The following is a 20,479-nucleotide window of genomic DNA, read 5'->3' as shown; positions in this document are numbered from 1 at the left end:
CTGTCTTCAGGGCAGCCTTAAGAATATTGTTATAATGTCCAATGAGACATGCCCCTGTTGGATTATGTGGCAGGTGGAATTGCCATTTGATGCTGTTTTCTTCTGCCCAATGTTGTATCATCAGTCCAGTAAAATGAGTCCCTCGGTTGCTCTCGATGACTTGAGGTGCCCTGTAGGCATCAGCTTAGTAAGTACCTTGATGGTATATCCCTGGTTTGCTCTCGCCACTGGATAAGCCTGTATTAACCCACTTGCTGTTTCAATGCAGGTCAGGGCGTATCTCACCCCCTCAGACTGAGGGAGAGGCCCAGTGTAATCAACCTGCCATCACTGAAGAGGATTGTGTCCTCTAGCAAGATGGGCTGTTGTGTTGGGTAACAATCTCGGTCACATCTTGGAGCAAGCATCACAGTCACTGCATGCCTGTGTAAGGTCAGATAGTTGTATGGACAGCTGACTGTATTGTCTTTTGTCCAGCATGCCATAGCTTCTGATGTAACTAACAAGTGATGTTTTCAGATGGTGAATTCTCAATCCATTGAACCTGGGCCAGTGTGTCCGCTTCATCATTTCCCAGTGATTGTAGTGGTTGGTGACCAGTAACATGGTAGTCATAGTAGACTGGCAGTGAGCCCTTAAGGAGCCCTTGGTTTAGGAGAGATAGAGCCAGGCAAATTGCAGGTAAACTGCCTTCACCTGTGCTCCCAGTCATTGCCTCAGGTGAGGATGTGACTCAACAGTTCCCATATACAACTCAATACATTCCATTAAAAAAAAATATTAGGTATTATATTTATATTCACTGAAAATGAAGTTGCAAGTTATTTATTTTGGCAATCTTAAAACCTATCCTCAAATTCCTTTATCAAAACAGAAAGCACAGTTGCATATTTTTTGCTGTTCGGAGTAGGAAGGTGGGAGGAGTGAGCAGATGACTCTGTGGTTCTCCACTACCTGCCGGGTTAAACCACAACCTATCAAGAAAAGGGAAACCTATTATGACCACAACCATTGAAATGGGATTGAAAGAAAGTATTTTAAAATAATGCCTCAAGTTTCCATTAGCTGCAGGGTGGAAAGGCACACAGTGGAAGTAAAATGAAGAGACATCAAAAGGAACCTGTCAGGGCTTTTCCTGTTGGAGTAAATGGTCAGAGAAAAACCAGCTTCCTGACTTAGGAATCAGGCTCTTCAGTATAACCATACATGGGTGTCTCTGTTTGCTTTACACCTATACCAATCCAGCTTGTTTTTGGAACCTGCCTCAGGAGCACAAAATTTCCCTTTCCCTTTTTAAATAATAATAATAATAATAATAATATATTTTAAATATTATTATTATTATTATTATTATTATTATTATTATTATTATTATTATTATTATTATTATTATTAAAAAGGATTATTCAATGAACAACTACAAAATATTTAACTGTTCAATAACTGTATATACCTGGCCCTCTTTATAAACCCTACTTCAGTTTTGCAAATTTTTTTGGGTGTTTCAGCTTTCAACTTTCTCTTAGTAGTGACAATACCTCATTCAAAGATGCAGAAATGCGGTGAGTCTGAAAGACTGTACTTTCATCCCAATTTGCTCTTCAGAAGCTTTACTTTTAAGGAACTAACTTATCAACAGCAGCTTTTCTGAGTAGAGGCAGGCATGTAATTAGTCTTGTATACATCATTTCTTTGCAGTTTTGCAAACCCTCTTGGACTATCTCTGTGGTGTCTATAAGCTGTCTGTTCTCTGGCAAACACCATGGTTGGACATAACCACTGTTTATATGAGTTCATGTTATGCCCTACTGGGAAAATGATGTAAGTGAAAAAGAAAATCATTGGTAATACGATATGTTTTTCTTGTTCAGGTAAACATTAAGGTATCTCCTAAAGACAGCAGTGACTTAGAAGTCATGAAGTCTGGCCGTTATTACATCATTTTACTGAGGGAAAGCATTACTGTGACATGGGATCTTGCCATGGGAGTCTCAGTTATCTTAAAAGCCAATTTCAATGTAAGTGTTTTTTGCTTTAATTCTTACTCTCACTAAAGAATGAACTTGCGTCCTCTCTTGTTGATAGCAGTTTTTAATGCAGACATGCATTCCTTTGCAAAGATGGATTCCCTTGAAGTATTAGCTACGTGCTTGAAAATGAAGAGGTTTTTTTGTGATACATAAGGGTTGCTTACTTTACCTGGTGCTTCAATTGTAAAGGCTAAATTTTCTGTCTTTGGAGATGAGCTATGATGATGAATGCTATGGTGCCTAACAGTAACTCCGCTTTCAAAGACTGAGAAAATTTATTTCATTTCTTTCACAAGAGGAGCTGTGTAGGGAGCCAGGTGCACTAGTGATGGTGACTGGACAATCATCTTGAGGAATAAAATAGGGTCATATGTAAACTTCCTGGTCCTGGCCCAAACAGACCCAACAGGCACCACTAGTCAGAATTGTCTTCTCACCTCCCTGAAGACATGGGAACAGGCTAGTCCTACTTTCAGCTAAGCAGAATGGGAACTAAATATCTAAATATCTAAAAAAATATCTAAATATATCTAAAAATATCTAAAAAATATCTAAAATATCTAAATAACTAAACTAAATATCCTTCATGTCAGTCTGTGTATGTTTTAGGGAATTTGACAAGGACAGGGATAATTCAGATTTTAAGACTGGTGCCTTTAATGCACTGGGTTAAAAAGACTTCTAAACAAAACTCTGAGCCAGCCTATAGATGTATCATTTATGTATTTTGTATTTCTTTCCCTGCAAGGATCAAGTGTGTGGTCTTTGTGGGAATTTTGATGGAATCCAAAACAATGACTTGACCAGCAGCAATGAACATCTTGAAGTGGATCCAGTTGATTTTGGAAACTCTTGGAAAGTTAATACACACTGTGCTGATGTCGAAAAGGTGATTGTGAATGAGCTGAAAAGTAATTAATACTGTTTACAGTATCACTTAGGAGTGCTTAAAGAGCTCTGAAGGAATAGAAATAAACAAAAATGAACTCTTACAATTTTTTGAAAAAAATTTTTTTTGAAATCTAATTAAAGATCAATTAATTATTTTAATGCCTAGGCATCTTGGCTTCAGATGAATGTTAACATAGCCAGTCTGAAAGGTAAAGACTTCATAGAGTTTGCCAGTCTAGATGCTAGAAATCCAGGTATAACTGGAAATCTCATGGTGAAACTCACTTTAAAAAAAAATCAGCCAGATGTAATTTTCAGACAAAAAGAATTCACATAAAAGTTTCATATTTTTCCATCCAAACTTCTGTATCCCACATCTTAGTTAATCCATTTATGAACTGTTCAATGCATAGACTAGCTTCTTTCTGTATTATTTTTGATGTTATTTAGAGAGCATTCTGTTATTATTTTCGGATTAGAGAGGCATGAACAGAAAAGGCAAGGTACAAGAGTGAATGTAAGACCTTTTTTGCCATGTTATTGTCTTACTCCAATTTATAGGAGAGAGAGGAGGTTCTTTTTAATATGTGTATACCTGGTGTGAGATTAAGAAACAATGGTTCGAATGTTGGTCCAACCAATTTATTATAAATCTAATCAGGGAGACAGGAAAGGGAAGGACGGCTACTATTGTGAATTAGAGTGACAGGGAAGGGAAGGAGAGTGATAGAAAAGGTAGGAAATAAGCAAGAATTACATGAAGCGGGTATAGTCACCACCAGGATCCAGCAGTGGTCCCAATGCACGCCATTTTGAAGGTTTGAGGCAAAAGCACAAGGGGAGAGCAACAGCAGTGTGACTGGCCTTGGGCAGCAAGCAGGTAGCAAGAAGAAGTCGCAGAGTCAGTATGGGAGAAAGCAGCAGGACTCAGGTAGCAGGCCCAGGAGAGTCCATCAGCATGCAGGATTTCCATAGTGAGGAATCTGATGGCAGACAGCTTTGTTCTTTTTCAGCATGCAGGTAGAGCGCAGAGCAAGTCCAGGAGGGAGAGAGGCAGGTTGTAAGGCTTCTCATGTCAGAAACCTCCTCTTCGTGAGGAATCTGTTGCCAGAAAACCTAACCTCGTGGTTGTGGGTCCCCTTTTTATCCTTCTTCTTCTGCCATCGTGGCATTCCTGGGTGGTTGGGCAAGAATCATGTGCAGCACCTCCTGAGATGGCCATCTTCCTTGAAATAAGCCCACACGAAAGACTGCTTCTTGGCCATTAATCTGAGGCTTATCTCTCTCTCGTTGCCCCGGTCTTGTCCATCTATGTCCCTCAGACAAAGGATTTCTCAACACTTGACCAGGACTTGCTTGGACTTGTCCATCTGTGTCCCCAGCAAGCTTTGAGACAATGATGTAAAAGAATAGTCTCTTACAGTTATCACTGCTTCTGAATTTTGAGAAGCTTAACTGCTATCCAAAAGTGTTACCTAAGTCCTTGTCCTGGAGATAATGTGATTTATTGATGTACTAGTTATGCTACATGTGAGAGTGCACTTCTTTCCCAAATGCTAAGTTTTTAAAGGAAGAAATTGAAAAATAAATTTGTCTCAAGCTCTCAAATAATATGTTCAAAAGTATTTCCAAACCCCAAATTTTGGAAACAATTCAAAGACAAATTTTTTGATATTTAAAAAGTAGAATTTTTCATTCATATGATGCCTTTAAGGCTGAAAACTTTGCCTCAAAAACTGGCCTATATTTTCAAAGGGAGGAAGAAAAGGCCTTTTTAGATCTTTCCTCAAAATATTTAAATAATTAGAAAACAAAAGTCAATATTTGTTTTTGATCACATGGAATTTTGAGTTGGTTTACTTATGTGCAGCGACATAACTTCAGTGTTATCTTCCTTTCTATTCATTCATATAAATACATACATGTATATAAATAAATATACATAAATATGAATAAATATGTTTATGACTTGACTGGAGAACAGGAGAAATTATGGCAATGAGGAGTGAGATGTGCAGGGTAGAATCTATAGTATATCACTGTGATAAATAACATGTTAGTATCTATGTTCTTAGCTAAATTAAAATGGAGACTTCTGAGCCTTTTTGTATTCAGCAGTGACCTTGGTTATTGTCTTTTGAAGAGTGGTTGTATTTGTGAGTCTCTCATGCCTACTGAAGAGCTGTGAATTATTGTTATAGATGTTCGGTACAGCAACACTTACCACTAAGATTATATCTATGTTAAGACTGTAGCATTCCAGAGCTGGTGAAAATGTGGGAGGTGACATGCTCTGCTTTGCACTCTGCAAATTTCTTTTGTTATGAAAAATGTCTAAAGTGAGTTAATCTCTTCAGTTTGAAGTGTCCTAGGGTTCTGAAAATAAGGCTAATGCAGTGTGTACATGTCTCTTATAATAAGTTCAACTGGGAACAGGCCCTGGTGTCTCCACTGTGTAATGACAACGTATTGAAGCAGGTGATGGTAGAAACATCATGCAACATTCTTTCTGGAGATCTCTTTGAAGAATGCAAAAAACTTGTAAGTATCCTGTCCTGTGTTTCTCATTTCTCAGTTCTGCATGACCTGCAGATAGTTATTACAGCTGAGGGAAATAGTGCAGCTACTCTGACAGCACATGGAACATGGACTGCCTAACTGGTATTCTCATCTCTGACCCTGTATTTAGCTGACAGCTAAAGCAGCTGGGAAAATGCAAGATTCCCCTAGTGGAAAACCACAGAAAAACTTCTGCTTGAGGAAAATTTCACTCTAAACTCTAGACAGATGTGTGAAGACAAGTAAAAGGGTTGGCATTTTGGGAGGGAAAGTGGAGGAAAAGTTAACCTAATATAATGCCATTCAAGTTCTTTTCTACTCAAACTGAACAAGACAGTTTGGTAACAGGGCTCAAAATTTATAAAGCTGATCCACTCTTTAGAGTAGTAAGGTGGACAATAAACTGCAATGCCTGCAACTGAGAGTGTGGCCCCATTTGAGTTCTTGTTGGCATCAGCAGAAGGATCTGTACTGATTTACATAACATCTCAGCTCTTGGTGAGTGGAGCAGCCAAACCATCTGAATGTTAAATGCTTTTGGGTTAAGGTGATTTAGTGTACTGTATCCTAAATTTATCTTTTTCAGGTGAATCCTGAGCCTTACGTCGATATTTGCATGTATGACACTTGTGCCTGTGAATCTATTGGAGACTGTGCTTGTTTCTGTGATGCTATAGCAGCCTATGCACATGTCTGTGCACAAAAAGGTGTCATTGTTCACTGGAGATCACGAGATCTGTGCCGTAAGTATGATGTCGATGGGGAAGAACTGGAAATGATTTTGAATGAGAAGTAAATGGAAAAGGTTCAAGTTCTTTATCAAGAAGCTAAACTATTCTTATCTAGTTTTGTTCCCTCTGATGTCTGGAGAAATTCACTGTGATGGGACAGAGATTGCAAGTCATGGTGATTTTTCCTCTCCCTTTTCTATTTATTTTGAAAAGCCATTCCCTCAAAAATGGGATAGAATGGATTGTAGACCAGTCAAATTTAGATATTTTTTTTTAGTAGATATAGAGTTTGTTCTTAGTAATCATTTTTGTCAAGAACAACTCTCCCTCATCTACACCAAGTATTTCATTATGTGAAAAAATAGATGTATTTGAAGAAGTAGCCTGCCCTGGATGGACTGGGGGAAGTTATTTTAAGTTGTAAATATTTCTCAATACGTATGCAGTGCACCTTCTATTCAATTTGGTGTCTTAGTTCTTAAAGACGTGATGACTTCAATGTTGATTTTTTGCCTTCAATTCTTTTATTGTATAGCACAAAGCTGTGAGAACCTAAATAAACAAGAATTAGATAATCAGTGTGAATGGAGATACAATAGCTGTGGACCTGCTTGCCCTATAACATGCCAACACATACAACCTTTGAAGTGCCCTTTACAGTGTGTAGAAGGATGCCATGTTCACTGTCCTGCAGGTAAGTCCATTTTTTGCTGCAGTCAGTTAATTACAGTTTTACATTCCAGGAACATTCACAGATTTCTAAGGATGGAAATTGCTTAGGGTATAGATACAGAAATTAATTCCTCAACTGTTTAACTGATATATTTTCATCACAGTTTCTTGACACGTAAGTTGGAATTTGGTTAGGAATCCTAATTTGTGTCTGTGAGATGAGGACAATGTGTGGAGGGCACTAAATTGTTCCAGGAAGAGAAGAATGGAATCTTGTCATCATGAATGATGAGACGGGAGCAGTGTAATCATGGAGATAGGGGATTAGGGGCTATTTAATGACAGAGGCTGTTGCCTGTGTAAGTTATGAATTTGTGCTGGATGCAGTTATCTGAAATCCAGAAAAGAAACTCTCTAACTGTAATGTGGAGATAGAAAGCCAATGTTCCCTTAGTTCTCATGACACATATGAGGCGACTTGATAAACCAAGCATGCACACTGGGAGTTCAAGTTATACATTTAAACAATTAAGACATACATATGCAATACATTGGCATACATATTCATTCTTTTCCAAGAACTTGTTAACATGTGCTAATGTCCCTCTGGGCATGCATGGCCCTCTCCTGGTCTTAAACCACTTACTTTCTCCTCATTTTTCCATCATCATCTTCTTCCCAGTGCCTTTTTAGCTGTTTTTCCCCAGTGAACAGCTTTCTATCTTGGTGCACTGTAACTCAAAACAATTTACATGAAACTCAAGAAAAGTCTTTGCACCGGTGGATGCAAAGATTAAAGTAGTCTTACTGTAAATTCAGTGCTTCTGTGAAGCAGAATTTTTGAGAAAAACAAGGCTATTCACACACCAAGCAAAGCTAGACTGAAAAATGTTTTAACTAGCACCTATTGATTCCTTTTAATAAATTAATATATTGGTCATTAAGCTACTGTATTGATCCTAGTAGCAAAACCAGCCTATTTCAATACTCACAAAATGCTTGCCTTCAAAGAAGCTACTGTGGTGAAGGAAATTCCTCAACTTGACCTGCTCACTGCTCTCAGGGCTCCAATGCTTCTGAAGCTGCCCGGCAGATTTCGGCTTAACTGTACCCATAAAATTTCTTAGAAAGGGGAAAACGAAAAAAGTGCAGGAGGAAAATATGAGAGATAAGGAAGATCCAAATGAAGAGTGAAAACTCAAGTGAATATGTGGCTCATAAGATCAGAGTGAAAATGTTGAAGGAACTGGGATTGTTAAGCTTGGAGAAGAGAAGGCTCCAGGGGGACCTTGTTGTGGGCTTCCAGTACTTGAAGGGAGCATATGAACAGGAAGGGTGGATAGTGATACGACAAGGGGAAATGGTCTTAAACTGAGACAAGGGAGGTTTAGGTTAAATGTTCAGAGAAAGTTTTTCACACAGAGGGTCGTGTGACATGTTGGAAGAGATTGCCCAAGGAGTTTGTGGATGCCCCACCCATGGGGCATTCAAGGCCGGGCTGGATGTGGATCTAGGCAGCCTGGTCTAGTGGTTGGCAACCCTACGCATAGCTGAAGAGGTTGAAACTAGATACTCATTATGTTCCTTTTAAACCCAGGCCATTCTATGATTCTATGATTTTATGATTCTATGATTTTATGGATCATATCATATGAAAGCACAAAAAGAAATTTTTTTAAGACCAAAAATAGCTATTCTGGGTCTTGGTACTTCTGTTTACACTTTTACAGACCGGTGAGAGCCTTCTTGGATATAACTTTATGTAAGTATTAAATATGATACCCAAGCCTTCAGTATTCAGGTAATAGACATTTAAATAGTACTCTGGTATGATCAGTACCAGGAGGTAGGAAATAAGAGGACAAATCAGTAATATACATGTGAAAAGGAGAATGTTTCTTTCTCATGGTATTTTTAATACTTTATTCTGAACTATGTTCACCTTCTGCATGGCCCTGGCTGTTGCAGGTTATACGCTGAGTAAAATATTTCCAATATCCCACTAAAATAAAAACTGTTTTGAAGTCAAATTTGTGGTGACATTAACATTAGTGGAGTATTCAGAACTTGAACCCAACTCAGAAAACCAATCATTATTTTTTAAGCAGTATAAATGCAATGGATTGAGTTTGCAATTCAAGAATACTGGCATTTTTATACTACTGTCCTATTTCAAAACAGGGAAAATACTTGATGAACTATCCCTGGATTGTGTCAGTCCAGAAGACTGTCCAGTGTGTGCAGTTGGAGATGTCAAGATCCCACATGGAAGGAGAGTAGTTTTGAACAGAGATCATCCGCAGCACTGTCAATCTTGGTATGATGGAAGAGTTTATGCAGTGAAATAACATGTCTGTTGAGGAGGACAAAGAGAGAGGGATGAAATGTATCCCTACAAATATGTTTTTGGACTTAACCTAATAACACTACTGAATATGAGGCTTAGAAATCCTCTTCTGTGTCAATACTCTTTCTTAAATATCCTGAAAATGAACTTTTTTGATGGGTGGAGCAATTGGATGACAATTGAATTTAAGAAAGGGAAATCTATTAATTCCTTTCAACAGTGTCTTTTCTCGTATGTGGTGGCTTCACTAATTTAAGTCATTCTTCTTTTTTGTAAGGTGTGATTCAATATCAGCAAAGCTATCAAAACTCTTTCCTCCTGCTGGTACTAAGGAACATTATATACGTATAATGAAAGATCAAAAAATGCACTCCATCTCGAACTTTCTGAGCATTTGGTAGTGTGCAGCATAATTGAGAAAATAATTTCCCCAAGATTTTAAGATGATATACTGCTGTCTGATCCTGCATGCATGCATTTCCAACCATTACAAAATTAATGCAAGGGTGCACTATACTGCTGTGCAGTATGTGGCATTAGGCCCTTCAGCTGCACAGTGGCAGAGACAGATTTTCATATTGTATGCTGCTAAATGGCATATTACACAAAGTTCTATATTACCTGAAAGCTTGGCCTGCTTCAACTCTCTAGTCTCTTGAGAGATACTTTGACTAGTAACTCCAAATGCTGTGAATACAAAATTCTTTTCCATTATGTAATTTGATCTTATTTAACAGAAACTGAGTTGTTAAACTGCAGCAGCTATTAGCCCAGACTAACACCTTAGCTGCAAAGAGTCTGAACGTCACAGAACCTCCAAATGGGTACGAAACTGGAATTCTTGGCCTTTTGCTAGAGCTAGTGTGCATCTGCCTTATAAACCCAAGACATGAGACTGTTAGGCTGATCAATAACTAAAAAAAAACCATGAAACACCATCAATAAAACAACTGTATTCATGAAGAACCTTGAATTCCATCAAGAGGTCAAGAAAGAGTCTTCACAATTGAGTATATGTTTCCTAATCCTTGAAATTTTTAATAATAATTTTTCTTAAATGTTGATCAATTGGCTGCAGTTCACAAAAGATTACAGAGTGTTAGGATAACTTACCTCACTAGGGAAACATCTTTTTGCATAGCTGTCACCTAATTTAGAATGCCTACACCATCTGTACAAACAATAAAAGATATTGTGCAAAAATGAATTTTATAGCAAATGCCCAAAGGAAATTGGAAAGTAGAAAAGTCTTGTTCATATTAGGATTAAAATAATAAATCTTCTGTTGCTTTGCATTAATGCCAAAAATATCTGAGCGTTCTTCAATTAAAAAGACACTCAAAGCAGCTTGAATATAATATAGCCCTATGAGAACTTAAAACTAAGATGCCATATGTAAAATGACACATTTTCCTGAAAAAAAATGATACCTTCTTCTAGCATTTACTTGTTCGGTCTATGCATCTTTGGTTTTCTCTGACAGTGAGAATTAGTACTTTTTGATCCTTACGCCTTCATATATTTTCCATATTCTCTCCCTTATACTGTCCAGTAATACAAGTAAAATGTCTTTACTGATTCTGAGTCGTGTTGTTCATGAGTACAGATGTACTGATTTTTGGTCAGATAAGTGAAGTAAAGAGAATGATACAAACAAGATTAGCAGAGTAGAATTGTTAAAGCTTTACTGAAGTTAGAAATTAATGAATTATAAACAAGTTCCTAAAAGGTGGAGAGTGACAGAAGTGAAAAATCTTATGGGATTAAGAAAGGATTAACAGTGGATAATGTGGAGATGCATTAGGTAGTGAAGTACACTCGAACCTGAGATGGAAGGAAGAAGAGAAAAATGTACTAAGGGAGGTGAGCAGAAATTGTGAGGAAGGTAAGAAGAATAAGAGAAAACAAAATACATAGGGACTGGAAAACAGAATACAGTATGGGGAAGACAACGAAACACACATAAAAAAACGTAGGGGGTGAATATACATGGTTAGCGGAGGACATGACCATGTGAGCCTAGGCTCTTTTTCTCCCAACAGATAAACATGTACCAGAGCTATTCAAAACAAAATGAAGTCAGAAAAAAATCAAAGGAAACTAGTACAATTTAGATGTGGATAGAAAGCTGATTACATTTTTCTTTTGCTAAGATTAAAACCTGAGTAAGCTAAGCCTCCTCACAAATTCTGCTAAATCTTTTTAGAGCCAACTCTAGTATTTTTCTTTGTATTAGCTGCCTTCAGTTTGCCTCATAGCTTTTCTTCCTTGTGAAGCAAACCATGTTTTCCAGTTAAGTTCACCAGTTGTTGCATTGCTCGAGCTCAGAGTATTTCCATGCTGTTCCTAGACACAGAATTAACATGTTCTACTACAAGCTTTTATAAGAAGAGCACTGTCTGACAAATACAGCATATATTTTCAAATGCTTCCTGTATTTAAGCAAACATGCATGAACAGTTCCTCCTCTGAGTGGGTTTAATAAGGTTTGGCTATACAGTTCCTTGTGGGGAAGGGGATGAAAAAAAAAATCACTCTTTTGATTTTGTTCTGATTTTGTTTTGTTTTTGTTCATTTTGTTTTGATTTTGTTTATATATAACCAGTGGACTTTCTTTTGTAAGATGTGGGCAGTATGTTATTAAAAGCATTGATTTTTATTTTTTTTTTAATAGTTACTTGTGATGGTTTTTTATAGTCTGTGCGAAGGGAAGAATTTATCCTGCGTGTCCTGTGGACCAGTGGAAGAAATCCTAACACTAACAACACCTGCTCCAGAGGAAGACAGAGAACTTGCACCTAGTGAATATTCATGCAGCAAGATGATGGACTTGGCCTTTCTAGTGGATGGCTCCAATAAACTGTCAGAGGAGGACTTTGAACAGCTGAAGACTTTCATAACTGGAATGATGAACAAACTCCACATCTCTCAAAAGAAAATCCGAGTGTCAATTCTGTTATATAGGGCTGGGCCTACAATCTACCTTGGCCTTAAAGATATCAAAACACAGTCCCAGATGAAAAAAATTGTCCGAAGCATAAAATACACAGGTGATGAAGTAGCATCTGTTGCTGAAGTCCTTAAATACATTGTGTTTCAAGTGTTTGGAAAAGCAGAAAGGACTAATGCTGCCCAAATTGCGATGCTATTTGTAGCAAGCAAGTCTCCAGGAAAAGTCCGCACCATCATCCCAGCCTTGAAGAAAAAAAATATTACAGTTATTCCTGTGGGAATTGGACCACATGTTAATGTGGAACAAATCAGATTCATTGAAAAGCAGTTACATACTAGAGCCTTCCAAATGAACAATGTGTTGGAGCTAATGGATAACAGAGATCTCCTAATTGATTATCTGTGTGATCTTGGGCCTGCAGAAAGTTCTCCTGTACCCACTCCAACAATGTCTAATGACATATTTACCCAGAGAGTGCTTACAGTACCACCACACTTCTCAGAAAATCCCACTACAAGAAGTCTGGACATCGCTTTTGTTGTTGAAGGATCTGACAATGTAGGACTGGAAAATTTCAATATCATCAAGAAGTTCCTTGAGAAGGTGCTCAGAGAAATGAATATAGGACAAGAAAATATTCATGTTACTGTCATGCAGTATTCAGACACTATCACTCTGGAGTATTCCTTTAGGGAAATACAGTCTAAAGAAAGTATTATTGAGAAAGTGAGGAGTATACCCTACCAAGGAGGGAAGGCCACCAACACTGGGCATGCCCTTGACTATATTTCCAAACATACATTTACATCAGCAAATGGAGGCAGGCAGAATGTGCCTCACTTGGTATATATGGTGTCATCCAATCCTTCCACTGATGTTATAACAAGACATCCTATGAGCATAAATGTTATTCCCATAGGCATAACTCCCAATGCAAATGTCCAAGAGCTCAGAATGATCAGTCAGCCTAATAGACCAATAATCTTACAAAGTTACAGCACACTTATTGAAGAAGCACCTGAATTAGTGTTGCAGTCATGCTGCTCTCATAAAACTTGGACAGAAATACCAGGTAAAGTTGAATGTATTTTTTTGTGTAATTTCCTGTTTCCTCTATCCTGTCTCCTTTGTTTTTACTTCACATGTCTGAAAAATCTCGTATCTCAACTGATATTTTGTCCAAATGCCAAGGAAGGAACATTTATCCTTATTTGAGTCAGGTGATTCCACCCCAGTTTGGTAGTGCCATCCACTGACCTCCAGCCAGCCTTCTGTGGTCTGAGCAGTTCTTGGCTGTGTTTGTCAGTAGTGTATAGTAGCTTTCAGATAGGATGGAATGTAAGAGCAGAAAGAGTATTCTCATCTATCCACCTCAAGCAAGTAACAAAGTTCCTCTTATCAAACGTGACTAAATTGTTTGTTTATTTTAGTCCTCTGAGAGCAAAATAACATTAGCAGAACAGACGGAATTGAAATATAAATCTTGAGCCCTTCATTAAATATACTTACTGTTTCAACTTTGTTTTCTCCAACTGCAGCAGATAGCCCTTTCTACTCCTGCCAATAGATTAGTAGATGTTAGTTCTGGTTATCATGCTTAATGCTCTTTGTTTTTTTCCTCCCAACTCAGAGTTGTGCAACAAACCTATGGATGTCATTTTTCTTCTGGATGGAAGTCCTAATATTGGAGCATCAGAGTTTGAGGAAATGAAAAACTTTGTACAGGCATTTATTGAAAGAGCTGATATCAGTATGTGCCTCTCTTTTACCTCAAAAAACATAATTACTTTCAAATTCTTTTGCTTATACTAGACAAACAGCTAACTAAAGTCTTATTTTGTTTGTTTGTTATTTTAAATGATGGCAAAATTGTTCTGAAAAGCAGGTTTGTATATTTTATGTAAAGCATTTCAGCTGTGGATCTTTGTGTCCTAATTTCAGCACAATTTGAGATCAATGCACTACACAGACCTCCCTGCCCATGGCACAGGGATTGGAACAAGATGGTCTTTAGATTTTTATTGTAAGACATTCATATGCATTGCTTAAAGTATTTGTTTTCTGCCTTTCACTTCAGGCAATACATCAGTTCATGTGTCTGTTCTCCAGTATGCCAGGGAAAATAATCTAGAAATTTCATTGAACAAGCCTCAGGAGACTGAAAATCTCATCAAGATGGTTCACTCAATTAAACAGAGGGAACAAGGTCCTACCAGACTGGGTGAGTGATTATGTGGATGTTAATATTTATGCAAGAAGGGAGGAAAAAAAAGAAAGAAGTCCTGTGAATATAGTCTGATCTTGATCACCAATTTCTGTTAGTGTTTTCTACTAGAGTGCTCAGGTTTCTAATTCAAGTATTATCTTTACTATATGTACATTTCTTGGTAAAGTTTCAATTTTCATTAAAATGTAACTTTAAATGACTTGGGTTTTATCTTAATGTATTTTGGAAAGAAGAGCAGCAGTTATTTTTTAGCTCTGAAATAATTCTAAAGATTTTAATTCATTATCTTTCAAGCAAGCAAAACGCGATCAGAAAGTGAAAACTCAATCATAAAATTTTCAGTATCAATTATTGAGGTATTTAGCAGCAGAGATGCTTATGCTGGATTTGATAGCCGCCCTCTCCAGCTGTTTGTTGCTCTTTGCTGGGCCAGTGTAATGGGTCTTGTTTTGAAACAGCTTAGAACATAACTACTGTGTTACTGGGTAGTTTTGTTCCTTGTCAAATTGCCATGCTGGTCCCACAAGGACTCAGGTTGACACAAAGCTGGGAATGGTGCCAGGAAGCAGTGATCACCTACCAAAAATTACTTGTGAAACAGTGTATTTGCTGGAAATCTGCATCCTGAAGCATATGTCCACTTCAAATTTTTATGTGCTAAACATAACAGATTTCCCACTGAATCCGTGGAAATTCAATACACACGTATCAGTTGTAGGGTACAGCAAACAGTGATTCTCCTACAGTGTATCTGATCTTTCACTAGATAACCTGATAATTTTGTTCTTTTGGACTAGACTACATTTGCTCTGGCAGCAGTCTAGCATTAATGTCCTGTAAGAGTTAAGGACTACACAGATTTTTAGAGTCTTTGGCCTACATTAGGCTGTAAAAAAATGTTGGTACAGAAAAGTGAGAAAAAAACCTGACTTCCATAGTTTGCAGAAGGGTTAGCCATGATTGCTTTCTCAGCCTGGAGAAATAAAAATACCAGATGGCTGATGAGACCTCTACAGACTCATTTTAGGATAAACCATTACATACAAATAGATATGTTTCATGAAATCTTATATGGCAATGGGTATAGTAAACAATGCTGCAGAATAAATAGAGAAAAAATAATCTTTGGAAAATGAAAAGGGAGAGGCAGCCACATGACATACTTGTTAGTGATTTGTTTATGTCTCATTGGAAAATACTCAGAGATCATGATTGGGGTATAGTATAATAAGCCTAAGTGGAATAGAGTATAAGTAATTCCTCCCAGTGTAATGAAAATAAGTCACTATGGTCCTGTCCTGCACTTTGCAGTGTGTGAATGTGGCTGGCTGAGTAGAAGGATTGACTCTTGGGAAATGCATGGTCATTCATTTCACTCTGTCTGTGCTTAAGCCTCTGGAAACACGGAGGCTGCTTAAAAAGTTTTGAGACAGCTCTAAAAAGACAGCTCTATTTGGATTCTGTACTTCCCTAGGAAATTTTTCTAGTTTATACAGAACTTGATCAGATTTACCTATAAAAAATATCATTCTCATCTGACCATCATTTTCATCTGTTTCTTCTCATCTGTGCTGGCTTCCCTGCTGCAGAAACATGATCCTATAATTCTTATGCAACCTTTGTTGACCAAAATAATCCTGTTTCAGTCAAAGCTATACAAGGAGAGAACAACTATAGGTTTGAGTCACATGACTGACTGTACCTTCCCTTAAGTTATAGATGTCTAACATTTTGGCTTGGACTTCAATGAGTCAAAAAGCACTGACTTGGGCTCCATGTACATAGGTTTCTTTGAAAGTAATTCCTCCTATTTATTTTCATGAAAACTACATCAGATGCAAAGAGCACAATAAAAGTCATTGACTGAACAAATTCTCAGCTACAAACCCTATTTTTTCAACATAGTCACAGCCATTAGCTATTCTTGTTTGGCAGTGATGAACAAGAGCCTGCATGCTGTGCTTGTAAAAATCTGTACTAGTGGAGGTGACTCACTGTTGCTGCTATCACTGCTGAGATGCACCACCCACCATTTCACTGTGCTCACATCCAGTTTGGTCTCTAAAAAAATTCAGTGTCAATAAATGTCAGTGGGTGCCATTCTTTGCACATGGAAGAATTCAGTTCCACGCCTTTGCTTCATAATCATTTCCATGTCAAATGCCAATTTGCAGACTGCCCCTCTGGTGCCATTTGTCACGCAGCAACGAAATGTAACAGAATCTTGATGGGAAGGTTCCATCTCTAATGTCATACCAGAAACAACCATCCATCTCTGATGTTGTAAGCCAACATAAAATAGGAGGCATTACTTTTGGAGCAACCCTATTAAATACATAATGGAGTTAATGTATATAAAGTAACAAATATTCTATTTTTAATTTTTTTTTTTTTTTTTTTAAAGCATAAAACTAGTGGGATATGTTTCTTTGCTTTTGTGAAACTAACATGATTGTCTGGTTTGATGGCAGTAGTTGCAATTCTTAATGAGATCTCAATATATTCATATTTCTCTTTCTGTACTTCATCCTTCAAAATACCTGTTCACAAATGTGCATACTGCCAAAAAGCGATGACATAAGACATAGTTTTGAAGTGAGGGATATTTCTATCTGCTAAGAGAGGTCTTACAAGAGTCTGGTAAAGACACATGATCAAATTTTTAATTGCAACTCTATACATTCCATTTGAATATTCACATATAATGTATTTATGTTGACTAAAAATGGAGTCACAAATAAACAAAAAAATTAATGGATTTTTGCCCAGACTAAACCACGACATTTTTTTTCAGCAATCTTGAAACTTATTTCCAAATTCCTTTATTAAAACAGAAAGCATGGATGCATTTTCTTTGCTGTTTATAGGACTGTGTTTAGCTAATTTGTCAAAATGCATAATCTTCTTTGCCATAACTTGAATCGGCACTACACTGCATCCCAAGCTCTTGTTTCAGCTCAGATAGAGTTAATAGCATACTAATATTTAGTTGCTGCTAAGGGGCCTGGCGGGGCTGCTCATCAGAAAGAGCCCCAGCAATGATGGTGTGGGGCGGAGGTGGGGAGTAACCGTGAACTGTGCTGGGCTGCATTTGGGCTGTGGGCTGTGGATTGGCTATGACTGCCTTAAGTTATGGCTCTAACACGGCTCTAACAAGTGGCTTGTCTCCTAGGGTATTTTCTTGCACTCAAAATGCACAGCATGTAAGAGAGCTGGTCTATGTGCGATACTGAACAGATAATACTCATTTTAAAATCTAATGGATGGGGATATGACAGAACTGTACACCTCCAAGACCTGAGATGGGCTACAGGTGTGCTTGCTGAGCTGCAAGCACACCCATATCAGCTGAACTGCTGATATGAGGGTATAGTTGAATTAAAGAAAACAAGGGTCTGTCTCCTCTCTGTATGGAGTTTATTCTATGGGGAATGTTCCAGATCTGTTCCCCCTTCACCTGCCCTGATCTAAGGGCTCTCATCCTGTAAAAAATGTGTCTTAATGTCTTGCTTCATGCCCTCCCTACCCCCTCCCAAACACACATTTTAACATTAATAGCAGAATATTGAAGTCTTATAAACAGACCTTTTAAAACATCCACATGTGGGATCAGTTTGCAAAAGCTAGTTTGCTTTGAAATAAAAAAAAAATCTGATATTTTCAGTAAAAATAAATTAGTAAATAGATTCATATTCAGTTAAAATCCTCAATTAAGATATGAAGACCAGTTTCTGATTTATTGTCAAAGAAGGTTGTTTCTGACAGGTCCTTGGTTACCAGGTGCAATCTGGACTATTCACAGGCTTCATAGCTTTGGGCTGTTTCTGTACCTTTTCAAGTGCTAAAGAGCTATGTCTTTTAGCTTCTTTCCCAGGCAGCTTTCAGTGCTTGTGGGATACTGACTTCTCCTTTTTAGTTAAGTAGTTGCAGAAGTTTTAGCAAAATCATTGAGACCACTGAAGACATGGATACATAAATTCCCAGTAGGAACCTCCACATATTTGGAGTTCCCTGTCACAGCTCCACAGGCCCACACAAGGGCTTTACATTTTATTCCTCATTTCAGACAAAAATGAATAAAATAATTACGAAACTGTTTTAAACAGTTTCTGCTTTCCCCAAGTTATTGACAAAACCATCAAACGTTGCTGTGTTGGTTTATGTTTCTCTGGATTTACTTATTCTGGAATGAATATCGTTTGTTAGTTCTTGGATGTATGTCTGTCAACGATTTATGGGCTGGTTTGGCCCGGTTCTGTGACCAGCGGGGCGGAGGGATCCGTGGATCTACTCCTCTGGAAAAGGGAAACAGGGGACCCCAAAATAATTGAAAACAGCGGCAACGATCTGAGGTGGAACAAACTAATTTACTAAATATAGTATCAGCAAAATATAACGAGAGAGAGAGAGCGTATCTGAAAGGTGGATAGGTGGAAACCAGCATGGAGAAGGATCTGGATTATTTGCTCTCATTTCTCAAAAACTTCCTTTGCTGTCTTGCCCCACACGATGTCATCAACGTACTGTAAGTGCTCAGGAGCACCTCCCTGTTTCAGTGAGGCTTGGATCAAGCCATGGCAAATGGTTGGGCTATGTTTCCACCCCTGGGGCAAATGATTCCAGGTGTGCTGAATGCCCCTCCAGGTGAAAGCAAACTGTGGCCTAGATTCTTTGGCCAAAGGAATGGAGAAAAAGGCATTAGCAATGTCAATGGTGGCATACCATTTGGTTGTTTTTAACTCCAGTTCATGTTGGCGTTCTAACATATCTGGCACAGCAGCAGTCAGTGGGGGTGTGATTTCATTCAGGCCATGGTAGTCCACGGTCAGCCTCCATTCTCCACTGGCTTTACGCACTGGCCATATGGGGCTGTTAAAAGTTGAGTGAGTCTTGCTAATCACTCCCTGATTCTCTAGTTGACGAATCAACTTCTGAATGGGGAGCAAGGAATCCCTGTTGGTGCGGCACTGCCGTCTGTGCACTGCTTTTATATCAATCGGTACCTGTTTCTCTTTTACTTGTAGCAACCCCACGACAGGTGGATCTTCTGATAGGCCAGGCAAAACAGATAACTGCTTAACACCTTCTGTGTCTACAGCAGCTATTACAAAGGCACATTGATACCCTTTGGGATACTTAAAATATCCCCTTCCGAGGTAATCAATACCAAATACACATGGAGCCCTTGGGCCAATCACAGTAGGGTGCTGTTGCCAGTCTTTACCAGTGAGGCTGATTTCGTCATCCAACATAGTCAGCTCTTGGGAACCCCCAGTCACCCCATGAATATAAATTGATTTTGTCCCTTGGTGACTCGAGGGCATTAGATTGCACTGTGCATCAGTATCCACCATGGCCTTATATTTCTGATCACCGTGTGGTTCTGATGTCCCAGGCCATCTAATCCACACAGTCCAATAAACTCTATTATCCCTTCCCCCCCCCCCGGCTGGGGACAGGGCCCCTCTATTTGTTACTCCGTTGTCTGCAGCAACTGGAGCAATCACCTTTTTGGAGAAATTCACCTTGGTGGGTGATTTGTCTTGTAATTCTTTTACCTGGGCTTGAAGTGCAGAAGTAGTTTGTTTATGCCACTCCTTCATATCTTCTCCATGGTCACGTAGGTAATGCCACAAGGCAAAATGTGATGTAGTCTTACTGTTTTCACTTACTCGAGCAGGAGGACGTCTTCTTTTGATAGCTGAGACATTGGATGACACCAACTGGGAGGAAATCAAGTTGATCAGCCCCTTCAGTAGGCTGTTTTGGGAATTCTGTTCCTCGTTGGATATATCTGTTACTACCATGGATTAATCAACATCAGGCAATGTTGATAGTTTGTCAATTATATCTTCTTGCTTGTTCTCCATTCTGTCCAGCTTTTCAGCTGCTTTTGCAATGGCTGAAACACAAGCTTGTAGAGGGCTTAAATGTAACTCAAAGTCTTGAAGTTTATTAACCAATTCATTTATAAGGGGTCTTCTTTCCCCTCTGCCATACATTGCTGCAAATGTACTCGCGTACCTTTCTGGTGCAGTCTTTGTGAATGTACGCCACATGTTTGGTGTA

At 38.4% G+C, this 20,479-nt stretch overlaps 1 protein-coding gene across 2 annotated transcripts in view; it reads left to right on the top strand.

Moving 5' to 3' along the window:
* Nucleotides 1–20,479, top strand: part of VWF (von Willebrand factor) — a 151,722-nt gene that overhangs the window by 71,252 nt on the left and 59,991 nt on the right. For both annotated transcript variants that reach the window (XM_048934565.1, XM_048934566.1), the window contains exons 22-30: nucleotides 1,872–2,018; nucleotides 2,779–2,919; nucleotides 5,343–5,462; nucleotides 6,067–6,223; nucleotides 6,747–6,905; nucleotides 9,065–9,200; nucleotides 11,928–13,255; nucleotides 13,814–13,933; nucleotides 14,261–14,404. In XM_048934565.1, coding sequence (XP_048790522.1) covers nucleotides 1,872–2,018; nucleotides 2,779–2,919; nucleotides 5,343–5,462; nucleotides 6,067–6,223; nucleotides 6,747–6,905; nucleotides 9,065–9,200; nucleotides 11,928–13,255; nucleotides 13,814–13,933; nucleotides 14,261–14,404 — 2,452 coding nt within the window. The remainder of the gene's footprint in view (nucleotides 1–1,871; nucleotides 2,019–2,778; nucleotides 2,920–5,342; nucleotides 5,463–6,066; nucleotides 6,224–6,746; nucleotides 6,906–9,064; nucleotides 9,201–11,927; nucleotides 13,256–13,813; nucleotides 13,934–14,260; nucleotides 14,405–20,479) is intronic.

This window comes from Lagopus muta, chromosome 1, assembly GCF_023343835.1.
Source record: "Lagopus muta isolate bLagMut1 chromosome 1, bLagMut1 primary, whole genome shotgun sequence".
Taxonomy (NCBI): domain Eukaryota; kingdom Metazoa; phylum Chordata; class Aves; order Galliformes; family Phasianidae; genus Lagopus; species Lagopus muta.
Note: the sequence above shows the minus strand (reverse complement) of the source record. Positions and strands in the feature narration are given on the sequence as shown.